The 13,418-nt window shown below is 37.3% G+C and overlaps 1 protein-coding gene across 13 annotated transcripts in view; it reads left to right on the top strand.

Annotated features, from left to right (window-relative positions):
- Positions 1 to 13,418, top strand: part of MCTP1 (multiple C2 and transmembrane domain containing 1) — a 272,517-nt gene that overhangs the window by 141,509 nt on the left and 117,590 nt on the right. For all 13 annotated transcript variants that reach the window (XM_066988625.1, XM_066988619.1, XM_066988626.1 and 10 more), the window contains one exon: positions 10,862 to 11,048. In XM_066988625.1, the coding sequence (XP_066844726.1) occupies positions 10,862 to 11,048 (187 nt within the window). The remainder of the gene's footprint in view (positions 1 to 10,861; positions 11,049 to 13,418) is intronic.

A 13,418-nucleotide genomic window follows, 5' to 3' on the forward strand; every position in this document is an offset into this window, starting at 1 on the left:
AATATTGGTTATAGGTGTTTTCACTAGGGCATTGATACTATTAAGTAGTAGAATGCTTTTTTGGGTGGCTAAAATTAGGAATGGAAATCCTCCAGACCGAGCTATGTGCTTCTGAAGTCCATGTCGTTATGTTTCCACTAACCTTTTCCTCTCTGCTTCTGTTTAAGTTAATGGCTTTCTTTAGATCAATTGGATAATATTACGTGTTTATTTCCTACCAAGCGGGAATTCAGAATAGATGCAGAGTCTTTGGCAAGCAAACAGCCTTAGTATCAGACAAAAGCTTTTCAAAAGCATGCATAGTACAATTTTATTTTATACAATGGAACGTGGATGGAGTGATATGTTTATATTTGAAGTTCATATCGCTATCTTTTCCCTTTTTTGATTTCAGTCAGCACAAAGGGTAACAATGACTATTTTTCTGAAGTAACATAATCATGTAGACCTGTCTCAATATGTGGCAAACCTCTGGAAATCATTTCTATCTTCTGCTAAGCTTTAACCTTCTTATCCAAAACATGGTGAGTTTTAGAGTTCTCACTTAGGACTTTTCAGTACACAGACTTCAGAACAGTACTTACATTATTACTATTATCAGTAATTATAACATTAAGTTTAAAGTATTTTAGAGAACTGTATAAAATAAAGACATGGGTTTTGCTTCAGGGTGCTTGAAACCTAGATAAGAATGCAACAGAGAAATTAGAGTAGAAGAAAAATGTGTAACTTTACGCATATAAGCTATTTAGGTAGCTTTTCAGATATCTGAGAAAGTTATAATGTCTTAAGCTTGAGTATATTTCTTTTTAGTAACTGGAAGCTATCATGGAAGCAACAAGCGATTTCTACATTTTATTCAGGCCCATGAAATGTGGTAGTATGAGAAATCTTCTCTTGAAGAAAACATCTTGAAGCTTTTAGCATTTCTCCCTGAGAGTATCTTGTTTTGTTTTGTTATTCACCCAAACAGATGTAATTCCTCTATTCCTCATTCCTCTGAATGCCAGAAAAGATGCTCCTCTGAGAAAGCTCACCTGCAGTGCTATTGCAGTATTGAACTGATTTCAACAAAATCAGTGGTACTTCTCCCAAAATCTCACCGCGCTTGATTTTTGTGACCTTTCTGCTATCAGTGTGCTTATAATCCCTCTTCACTTTGTCCTTTCAGACACTCTCTCGTTTTCACCAGAGATGGTACCACATCTCTGGATAATGTAACCTTCAAACAAATTCTTCTCCGTGAAGATTTCCATGAAAAACTTTGTCATTTGTCAAACTCAATCTGAATACAAAAATAGGTCTTAATATTCACCTTCACTAATACTCTTCCAATCACTATGGATAAAAATCACCAGTACTTGACAGCTCTGCTTTACAGGGACCTCTCTTACCCAGTTTCTTATTTCAAGGCTGTCTCTGAAAGCTGTAAATGCTTTGGTACAGACACTACAGATTTGTTCTGTGTGTGTGCTGTGATAAATAGATATTAATTTCGTAAAGCAAGATTGAGTTGTAGTCCATGAGTAACGTCTGAGTAGGTCTCTCAAGGCACATAGAATAAACTGAATGTTTTGGCTCGGGTTCCAGGAAAGGTCATCATGTAGGACGGAAACAAAAGACTTCCTTGTAGTGTTCTAGCATGTCTCAGTGATGAAGAATAATCAATTTCATCTTATTACGATCTTCCTACTTTCTTACACAATATTTGAGCCGTAGCTATTATACAGAAATAACTTTATTAAATGAAAACAATTTTTTTCTTGAGAAACTGCCCTGTCCGGCTAAAGCATGGTTAGGGAGAAGCCAGGCTCGTTTGAAGAGATCCTGCACATTGAGAGAAACAGCAGACTGAGTTAAGAAAACAGTATAAAAAAAGTCTAAGGAGCAGTTTTCATCTCTCATCTACAATATTTTTTTTTTTAATTTTTTTTTTGTCTATCACGTTCAACTGCTTGCAGAGCATGGGTGAAGGTCAGCAGAATTTCCCCGTGCAAAATGCAGATGGGCAATCTGCTTTGCCCAGGAGTGTCCTTGTTAGAGCAACATCCCCAAAAAACCCAGAGTTTCTAAAATAAACTGATTGTGGGGAAGGAGAGCAGGAGTTCCCCCACGATCTCGGTGTGGATGCGTGATGGTGGGATGAGAGAGGCGATGCCTACTGGGCAGCTGCAAGTCAGGGCTTCTGAGTGGAAGATTCGCGGGACAAGCTCCAGGAGCTGTGCAGAAAGTGGCACTGGTAGTACCCTGGAATCGAGGTGTTCTTTCTGTGTTAACTTCCATAACTTGCAAATTTCGTTCCGAAGCAGAACATCATAATTTCTTCTGGAATTATATTTTGTGTCAGCTGCACCTCCGTGAAATAAAAGAACTGGGAAGTCATGAACACAGAATTCTGTGGGCCATGTAAGCATTGTCGTAATCATTACTTTGGAGCACTGTGGAGAACCAGGATGAAGTCAGGAGTATGGCAAAGTGGAGATGGCACGTGTGCTCAGCCTGTGAGGGCTTGGGTTTGCAATCCTTTTTTGAGGGCAGGAAGATGAAAGAAGGATGTGAGAGAAGGCTGGAGACATGGAAGTGAGATTCTGGCTTTGGGTCTGCGTGACAGGAGGACAGAAGTGGAAGGAGTGGCTTGTAAGAAAAAGGAAAGTATTAAGAGGGTGAGAGTGACAGTGTGGTATCCTAATTCAGAGAAGGAGAAAGATATGTCTGTCACAGAACTAGCATGAAGCTCCGTCTTCATCTTGGTACCCAGACACGTTTGGTGTGGTGATTCCCAAAGTGAGATGCTGACTGCTTTATTTCCATTCTTAACTTTGAGCCCTATATATTAGTCAAATTTGAGTTGCAACTATATGCACAATCCATGTGAGTATAAAGGATGTAGTGCATCATGAACTTTCATCTACGTTATTCGTAGATTTCCCCCAAAAAAGGAAATCCTAGAACCACTTCAGTGTTTAATTTGAGATTTCAAAAGCCTGAAAAAAGACCTCACACAAAAGCTCTGAGAAAAGTATATTTCTGATGATCTGCTGATTTGTATAAGGAAACACTGACAGATTCATGCAGCATGGAGTGAGGGATTAAATTCTGGCATTCTTCTGAAGATCATTCAAAGAAACAAACAAACAAAAAAAGTCAAGAACCAAGGATGTGAGGTCTTGAAATGCTTTTTTTTTTTTTTTGGAAAGCACCAGCACTTAAAGTCATTGGGGCAGGTTTCTTACCTTCCAGTGAGCATGTGAACTTGCAGTATTAGTCAATACTTCATCTGATAAGTAGAAATACGTAGGTATGTCTGTATTGTGTTCCATCTGAGTATGTTTAATATTCACATGTTTTTGCTATGTGTAAATCATTTCTTTTCCATATTGAGTCGATATACTACTGTGATTAAAAACACATACTGTGATACATTTATGTAGGTAATTCTACGATCAAAATGAAGGTGAAATGATTTTAATCTTCCTGTAATTATTTAACTTTCTTTTCATCTGTGTTTCTGAAGGCGATCCTGACTGTCACCTTTACGATAATCAGCTAATAAATCCTCATGATTGTTACACCTCTATGCATAGCAGTAATCTGAACAAATTGGCTGCTGACAGCTGCAATAAATTGCCAAGAATGAGTGCTGTCAGAGAACAAGTTGTTTCTGTGAACATACAGGATAAGTAAATCCCATGTCATGCAGTTTTATTCAGCTGTAGTTATTTGCAACCCAGTACAGCAGGATTTATAGCATTATTTATTGGTATGAAAAATGCGTGTTTATCTTTAAAATGACATTAACTTTCACTCATATCTTATGCCAGGAAATTACTGTAGACTTCATCTAAATCTATTTTCATCAGTATTTATAGATGTTTCTATCTTTTATCAAACCTGATGCAAATGAAGAACAGCAGAAGACCTTCGGTATTTTATATTCATTAAAGTTATGTATTAACTATATCTGTAGAAAAGTGAGATATGTTCCATAATTTTTCTGAACATTGTCATTAAAATTCAAACTGTTTTTGTGTTTGTATATATGGGTACACACCTTATAACATTTATTTAATTTCGTTCTCTTAAAATGGATGTTGTGAATCCAAAGTTACAATACTGAAAATGAAACATTTTGTTTTTTTTTTTCAACAGCTAATTGGCTATGTTTTGTCTGTTTAATTTTTTCATCATAGTGAAGCTATAGAGGGTTTTTTGGGTGCACATAAACAGAAGCACAATGAGAGCTATAGTGCTGCATTATTAATCTGAAAACACAGTGATATACTGCTCAGAGTTCTATGCCGAAGTGGGATTTTTATATAAAATATTTATGTCTTTTCAGTTTTATTTTTCCACCCAAATTTTTATAATTTCACTATGGCAGACTGAATATTGTCAGCAGAGAACTTAGTTGTGCTGTTCAGCTGTATACTGGTACTGCAACGTGCACGTAAAGTTAAGCGAAGGACACTAAATGTGCTACTGTGAATGTTGCTTTGTCATTTTTTCTAAAGATGTGGAGACTGTAATTTATATTAAAATACTGACAACTTTCTTTTTTAAATATTGTTGCCCGACAAAGAGGCTTTGAATAGTAGTTGTCAATGTCTGTGTGCAGCCGCTGTATTGAAACTGGCGAATTTTTAAATTTCGCAGAATTCTATGGAGACAAAATGGATTTTTCTGGATTTGTAAACAGGACTTTATTATGGTGGTATTTCATCTTTTTTTTATTATTATTTTTTACATGGTTGTTTGAAAAAGTCTGCACGTTGCAGTAACTTTGGAGGCGAATTTTATTTTCAAAGTTTAAATCTATTGTTTAATATTCTATTGTAGTGTGAGTTTTGATCTGTGTGCACATGTGAATTACACAGCAATTCTGTGTAAACACAGACAAGCACACAACCAACAGACTGTGTGTATAATAGTTTGTTGATTATACATGATGACTAAAGTTAAATCATTGCAGATGTATTTCTCTGTGTAAAACGAAGGTTTTGCCAGAAGCATTAAACATCTAAAAATGCTTCTGTCAGGCCTGCCCTTGACAAATCCTGAGATGTGCTGAGCCATCTCCATTTGTGATTGTTTTCAAAGGGTAAATAGTGCATTTTGAAATTTGGCCTTCAGGTATTCCACTCCTTACTTATTACTATCTCCGCACATTTTAGCTGCATGTAACAGTGCAGAGACATTGCTGTTCTGCTAAAAAGCAAGAAAGGGTCATCTTTGTCTTTAATGAAATCTTAATTAAATTTCTCTTACCAGGTATTTTATTGTTCACAGTTTTTATTGACATTTGTTATTGCCATGTACTTTTGCAAAATTAGCAGTACTCCTGGACGTATTAACGGAGATACAGAATGCTGCACACAAACTGGCTATCTTTGTAGATCCTTCTTCTGGCCCTTAAGGTCCTGCATATGGAAATTTACATTACTGTATGAAGTAAGAGCTAAGAAATGAGAGGAAGGGAGAAGGAAAACTAAAATGGCTACCTAGATATGGGGGCCCTGACTGTAAATATGAAGAAAATTAATAGTGTTGATAAGGGTTTTTGAAGACAGATTGGAGCCACGTGGAAGATCATGCAAAGTTGTTTGGACCGGCTAGTGAGGGGAGAACCAAGCAGGAAAAATCAATGTTTCTCAAAGCAAAAGAATGGTTTAGCAAAGGAAAGTGTTAATTTTGATGCGAAGAAATTACAGTGATGAGTGTGCTAACAGTGCGTGTCTGTAGTGCGTGGCTGTGCTGTGAGGATGATATAGGACATAATAAAGCATCTGCAAGTACTTCTTTTTGTCTACACAATTTCAAACGTAAATCTGTAGTGTTATGGCGAAGAGCTATGCTTAGGAAAATGTTGATCTCTCATTCCAAAATCCATCAGTGGGATTTTGTGGCACGGCCCATATTTTTTTTAGCAAGCCATAAATACTTGCCTTCATTCAGGTATAGCTCAGTGACCAGCAAGGTTGCCCTGTTGCTTGGTGGGGCTCTCATATTTCGATTATCCAGACCAACTTACCGTTTCCTCGGGTCCTGCCGGGCTCTGCAGCCATCTGCAACCATCCTGGGGATCTCGTCCAGCACCCCGACCTCCCCTGCCGTCGGTGTCCTACTTAGCTGAGGTGCCGTCTCCAGCTCCTTGGGGAACTTTCCTGGTTTTCAGTCTATCGCCTCTCTCCATCACGTATGACAAGCACAGCGTGGGGTCTGTAGTTTTATTTCTTTCTCATTATCTCTGTGCTTAAAAATGCCACACTCTGGTTCCTCCAAGAACTTCATGTAACTGCAGTCCTGTCTTTTTGAGCCCTATCATTTTCTGTCGCTGCCTTGCAGAATTTCCGCTCTCCGTTTGTTTCCTGGTTTTACTGGAACATTTTACTCTGCTCATAAAGGCTACGGAGTCTCGCAAATTGTAGCAGTTCGTGCCTCGCTTCTTCTGATGTGTGGCCAGCTCAGTTCTAATTGCAGAATTGCACAGTTTCCTCTCCTTGGCATCCTTTGGAGCAGCATAGACCTGGATCACAGTGGAGTTAAAAGGCTGTCTTTCTGAACAAGTCGTGACGATAATTAAGTTGCCTGGGTTGTAGCCAAGTGGTGCTTTTCTGTCCCTATCACTTAGGATTGTGCCAATTCCTCTTTTATGCTTTATTTTGTCATGTGAGAAAATGATCTCGCTATCTGCTGTCTCTCCCTTGCCTGGCCACCTGGCTTTTAAGAGGCCTTCTATGTCATGTCGCTACCTTTGTATTTCATTCATTAGCAAGGATATTTCACCAGGGTGCCAAAGCGGTCTTACATTCCAGGTTCTGTTAGAACTAGAGAGGGGAGGTGATTTTTGCCTCTTAGACCTGCTGATAATAAAATACTACATATAGTTCTGGTTTCCACACTTTAAAAAGGATGCAGGAGAATTTCACTGGATCAGAAAAGTTACAAAAAGTCATTTGAGGGCTGTAGGAGATGTGTTCCAAGGAAATATATAGGGAGCTGGTGGTGTTTAGCATATCAAAAGGAAGATCAAGAAGAGATATGATTATGGTATGTGAGTACCTTCACCTGAAGAAAATACGGGGTACCAATGGCTTTTTTTAACCTAGTAGAGAAAGGCATAAAAAGAACCAAAGCCAGATACATTCAAATTAAAAATAAATCAGAAACTCCTATTTCTAACATTTTGGGTAATTAACACATGCTGAAGACATGTTCAGAGGAAGTGGTGCATTCCCCTTAAATCTTCAAATCCTCTTTCTGGGAGTTGCACCGTGTCTCAGCTGCTACTTACCTATCACACTCCGGTGCGTGAGCTTGAGGCACTTACATCATTTTTTCCTCCCTTCTCATGTCTCAAGGCCTGCAAATCCAGATCCACGTGGCGTCTGGTAATGTTCATGTGCAGAGCTGACAAGGGAGGTATTCGGGAAGATGTATCTCTGTTTCTGAACATGTCAGCTACCCAAGGGCACGTTCACTTGTCCCTTCCCAGCACTTTTAGCATTGTCATAGCTGTGCACTGGAGGGACCGCATAACATGGGGCAGCAGTATAATGCAGAATACTCTAATTACCCTAAAAGCTAAAATTTACTGAAAGGTGATTTATAGTCATGCTTGAAAATCTGTCTGCAGAGGTAATGGCTATTTTTGCTATAGTTCTTCATGCTGGCCTCTTCACCAGAGGTACGCTTTTCCTGTCACCAGCAGCATGTGATAATAATGCCATGAAGACTGAATTCTCCAAAAATTGGTATTATCTCCTGTTTTCAATGTGACTCCAGCCATATGCAACTTATGGTCTTCTGCAAATGTCTATAATTTTTCATGGTCCTCAGTGGAGAATAAAAGACAAAAATTCCTACCACTGCCCTGCTTGTTCTGCAGCACTTTCTGGTAGCATTCAAGTTCACCTTCATCCTCAAACCATCTTTGTTCTCCATGGAAACACTTGCAGGTGACAAATGTGTCTAAAAGCACATCTTAACTGATGTAAAAGTGAGCTTTAAAGCTTGGAATACAGGTATGTGATCTTGGTTATGCACAACTTTGTATTTAGCATCTCCCATGCTTGTCTTGATTACAAATCATTGTCTTAAAAATTAATGTTCATCCTGAACTTTCAACACTGTTAAATCTTGAAAAGTATTTTGTGAATTCTAGTTTTTGCAGGTAAATTGAATCAAAAAACTTTTGTAGGTTTTCCTACTGCTGTTAGTTATTCTAGGATAAGATTACTGCTTAGACAATGTCTTGCTGAAAACAAGCTTCCTTCATTGTTTTGGTCCCATGCAAAGATCTAGTGAGAACAAAAAACAGATCTAACAACAACAACAAATATTGCAGGAAAATTTTGTGTGAGAAAAGAGAAAGTTGATTCCCCCCCCACCACCACCACCAGGAAAAACTCAACTATTAATGGAAAAGATCCCAATTTTTCTAGCAGTGTAAATTAGAATGTTTCTATTTGGTTTTTCCTTCATCTTTGGGCTCCAGTGCATGTGCTGCCAATACACTTGCCTTATGCCTAATGCTCCATCCGCACTGCCTGTGAGTTAGGTGCATGCAAGTTGTATCTCCTGCAATATACTTATAGGAAAAATGTACAGGTAAAATCAGATTTTCAATTTATTTTAGCCTAAATAAGAAGTAACACATACTAATAGTTACAGCACAAAGAGTGCTGTAACTTTGTGAACTCAAGGCATTGGAGCTTGTAGCTCTGACAGAAACACTATGATTTTACAGTCACTACATTTTTATGATGCTTGTAGGTGTTTGGGTTTTTTGTTGGAGTGCAGGTAGCATTTGTTTTCTATTTTTGAGTGAGGGGTGGATTATTTCTGCATTACTTATATTGTAATGGCTTTCTGATTCTTTTACTTGCTCTTAAGAGAGTTTAAATGGTTCTTCCAATGATTATTGGTTAAGGTTACAGAGATTGTTTGCAGAGATATTTTTGAGGAATATCTGTTTTGAAATAAACTATCTAAGAATATTTAACACTAGAGGCATCTTAACCTACTCCTACTCTTAACTTTTGATCATAATATTTATTATCTTAAGGAGAGCATTATACTCCTCACCGTGACCTAAACAAAAATCTGACTGCCTATGTGCATGTGTGAAACTCAGATTGACTGTGAACCTACATTGACAGCAACAGCTTACGTTTTTCCTTAATTTCATTTCTAACATCTTATCTTCCAAAGAGTTCAAAATAAACGGTAAACATAAAACTCAGAGAGCTATGTCAGTTAGAAATTTTCTTATTGTAAAATAATTGAACCTTGTTACTGTATGAGCTTTGCAGTAGTTTAATTTTGACAGCTACACAGACAGTAAATGTTTTTTAAAAAATTAAAAGAAAATTTTCCTGTAGCAAATCTAATCTGCCTGTGATTGCATAGTGCCTATTTTATGAGGATGCATTTATTCTGATAATTGGCTATTTCCTGTCCTTAAATGCCTATTTATTCATGTCTGCCACCTTTTTCTCAGTTTATTGGCCCTGCGGTCACCACATTATCTTTCTCTTCAAAATCAATTGACATTTTATGAAAAGAGTTTGCTAGATGTTTAGCTTAGTGAGAGTGGCATATAGAACATGTGCTTGTCACATTAAATAATCACTGTTAAAAGCAGACTATTTGGTTGTTTAACTAACTATGGAATGTATTCATACACTTTACTTTGATATTGTTTTTGTTTTTATTCAGAGTAATGTATTGGCAAAACACTACTAAGAGATGCTATAAGTGGAAGTATTCCTAAAAGTGCTTTTTCACAGAAATTCCTGTACATTGAGAAATGGCATTACATGATCTTGAAGGTCTTTTCCAACCTTATTGGTTCAATGAGTTGACACAGGCATTGAATTTTTATACACATTCGGGGTTGCAATCTAGGAAAATTGAAACTTGTGAAGTATACATGTTAAAATATTAATACTTCTAAGGTACGTACAGAGTACATATTCACTGACTGTAAGGTATGGTTTTAATTAAAAGTTTCTGGTCAGCTCCTTGTTAGCTTTTCCTTCATAGTTCTATCTTTTATTTTTAAAGACGTTTCAACACTTGCAAAGGTATTTCTGCTGGCTAGCACGTATGGAGCCATTCTTCATTAGTTCAGTGTATGGTGTATCCCGTGCAGCCAAGGTTATTCAGGGAGGGATCAAGCAGGGTGGATTGGCTTCAGCCACTGTTTGTGCAGTTATAAGCAGTCCCTGCTCATTACAACATGAGACATCTTATTATATAGGGGCTTGCGGCATCAAATTTTATCCTGGCTGCTTGCATGAAGCTTTGACCCTGAGCCCTTCACAGCTAACTGCAAGAGAGCTGAGCCTTGGGTGATGCTCAAGTTGTGCTTTTCTATGTTCAGTCGTGTTGACTCCATCACAATTAAGTCCACACAGATTTTATTTTTTCTTTTTTTGTTAGAGGGGACTTTTACTGTTGTTGGATGAATGGTATTGAAAACATTCATACCAAAACTTACATTTTAAGATTTATACAAGAGGCGAAATTGAAAAGTAAAATTTGCATCTGAATATGATTTTTTAAAATTCTCTTTGACTGGAACTCAATTAATGCATTTTAGACAACCTTGCTTCCTGTGTTGTTTTTTTTTTTTTTAATCAATATTTCTATTGTTCACATGCATAACAAGTTGCATCTTTGAAAAAACAGCTAACAAGCAAGCAGCATGGGCTGAAACTGAAGAGAAATCCTTTCAGAAGCTGGAAGGAATTCCTATTGATTTGTCTTTGTTTGTTTGTCCAGCTGAATGCCAGTAAGCCAGCATGCTGTTGCTTAATGTGAAGAAAACCGCAGGCTGATGAAAAATGTTTGTTTCTAGGTGCCAGGTCGACCTGTCAACACTAAGTAAAGAGCAAACTCACAAGCTGGAGATGCCGCTGGAGGAAGGAGAGGGATACCTGGTGTTGCTGGTCACTCTGACAGCCTCAGCTGCAGTCACTATCTCTGACCTCTCTGTCAACTCCCTGGAGGACCCGAAGGAGCGGGAGGAAATACTGAAGAGATATGTATGGAGTTCTCTTTTGCCCTCTGTTTGCAAAATGATTGTTTATATGAATAATAAGCATTAGGGAGAAAAGTCCAAATATATCTCTTACATCCTTATCACATTCAGCCTACGGCAGTCATTTAAACTAGTCATTAATATTATTGCAGCTAAAACAAGTAGCATCAGGAAGGCTGCAAATCCTCTTTGTACAGTAAGGTATTTTTTTACCTTAGTAATTGAGCTATTTCATTTGACTCCGTGACATAAAGAAGTTTGCCTTGCAGATCGTTTTTACCAAGTGCGAGATAACTAAGAAGTAATGTAGTGGCTGCACAGTTTCTGGTGGGTGCTTATGCCAACTGATTTGAAGTGCTAGTCTGGGGTTTTTAAGCTTTGACTAAAGAGGAAGAAATTTTTGACTGTACATTAGAGGCTGAAGTAGCATTTTATATCATCAAATAATTGTTTCAAATATTATTTCCATTTCAAAATATTCTGCAGCAAATTATTTTCATTTCCCAGCATCCTCGCATTACACAGCATCTGTGCAATTTTATCAAAGCAACAGAGAGGGGAGCTCTTACTCCAGCATTTGTTAATGCCTGAATCACTAAAAGTAACTGTCTCCCTACACACAGAGAAAGGAGGAAAAAAAAAAAAAAAAGCTATTTCCACTTAAAATTACAAAGCTTTTATTGTACAATGCTGCCAGGTGTTTAGAAAGGCTTCTCTAGACACTCAGCCATTAAACCAAGCTCTGACTAACAAAGAGCCGCTTAATTTTTTTTTAGATTTTAAAATATTCGTATTCCATGACTGACATCCTTTCAATAACAGAATTTAATAAAGATGTACCTTATCAGTCTGTGCAGATAACGTGAAGTGCTGGTACTAATGCTGTACAATATTCTTCAAACAGATTAGCAGTATGTGCGCTTCAGCAAATTTATTCTGGCTATCTCCCCTGAATCAGCTGTCTGCTAATGCTTGTACAACTCATACACCAATAGTGTTATCATAAACACAGTTTAATAGAGGTGACTTAGTGAGGCTAAACATAATATTCCTAAACCAACTGAGAGCTAAGGTATTTTGCAAAATCTTTGAAAAATAATTACAATTAAGAGAATTATTTCACATTTAGGAAGCCACCAAGACAGCCTGTGGGTGTCAGAATGGATCTTTATAAGTATAATAAATTTCTGGTGGATACGTTTTTGAGCTGACATACTTCTAGCTACCAAGTGTAACAATAGCACATTTCTGCGGATTATTGTGTGTGATGATATGATGGGAGTTGAGTGATACTGATGGTTTTGATAATTTAGAAGCAGTATAGCAACATGTTGTGACTGTGTATTATTAATCAGTTTTCCTAAATTCTCATTTTTTTGAGATTTGGTCCCCAGTGTAAAGCATAATTATGTGGAATAAGATTGATCTATTTATTTCCATTGCTTAAATATTCATGGATTTGTGTCTTTTCTTGTATTTACATTAATGTATGCATTTGAAAATATTTGTATCTTTGGAAGATGTTCTTAACTGCAGAAGTATGAATTTCTCATTTGTGTTTTTAAAAATTATAGAATCAATAGACCTTTTGAAAAATCCTACATTTTTTAATTTAAATGACCTGTAGACAGCAGCAGAAAGAAATGGCAAGGATTAAGAAAATTCAAATAGTTTATTTTCACTGTTGTTTGATTTATCTTTGGTATTCATATCTCTACTTCAAAACTGATAGACAGAAGGACTCTGCAGTTACCAAGATGCACTCTTCCCATTCATGGGCTGTATTTTGGAGCTTATTTTTTGTGTTCTTAAAAAAATCCAGCTTCCATTTGAGAAATGTATTTTGCACCCTTTCCGCAGCCAAAAACAGTTAATGAGCTGACCTTGCCATCAGATCAAATAGCCTTGGAAAATGACTCTATTACTGTCATTTAACCATTTGTAGCTGAACATCAGAGCCTTACAAATTAAACAGGCATTACTGTTTGAACCATTATTTTACCACAATTGTCTGAAAAGATTAATTCCTTTTGGGGTGAGGAGGGGGGCGCATTAATGGGTACAGACCAAGAGAGATTGTATGACCTTTTCAGAACGGGTGTGCTGAACCTATGGTCCCCCTTGTCATAGTTTAAAAACCAGAGGAGCTAGTTTAGAGAAGAAGTTGTTAGCATTCCATTTTTATTATGACATTTCACAGTCATCCGATTTAATGTCCCTTGACCAGATTGTCCACCGTGAGACGATGGGCTTGAAATGTTATTTAGAGCATTGATAAAAGGTGAGCAGTTCTAAGATGACAGTGAGTCATAAGGCTGGTGGTGTGACATTAATTTTCTCCATAACAGAGATGGAATAAGACGTCATGGTGACA

Source organism: Anser cygnoides, chromosome Z, assembly GCF_040182565.1.
Source record: "Anser cygnoides isolate HZ-2024a breed goose chromosome Z, Taihu_goose_T2T_genome, whole genome shotgun sequence".
NCBI classification, from domain to species: Eukaryota; Metazoa; Chordata; class Aves; order Anseriformes; family Anatidae; genus Anser; species Anser cygnoides.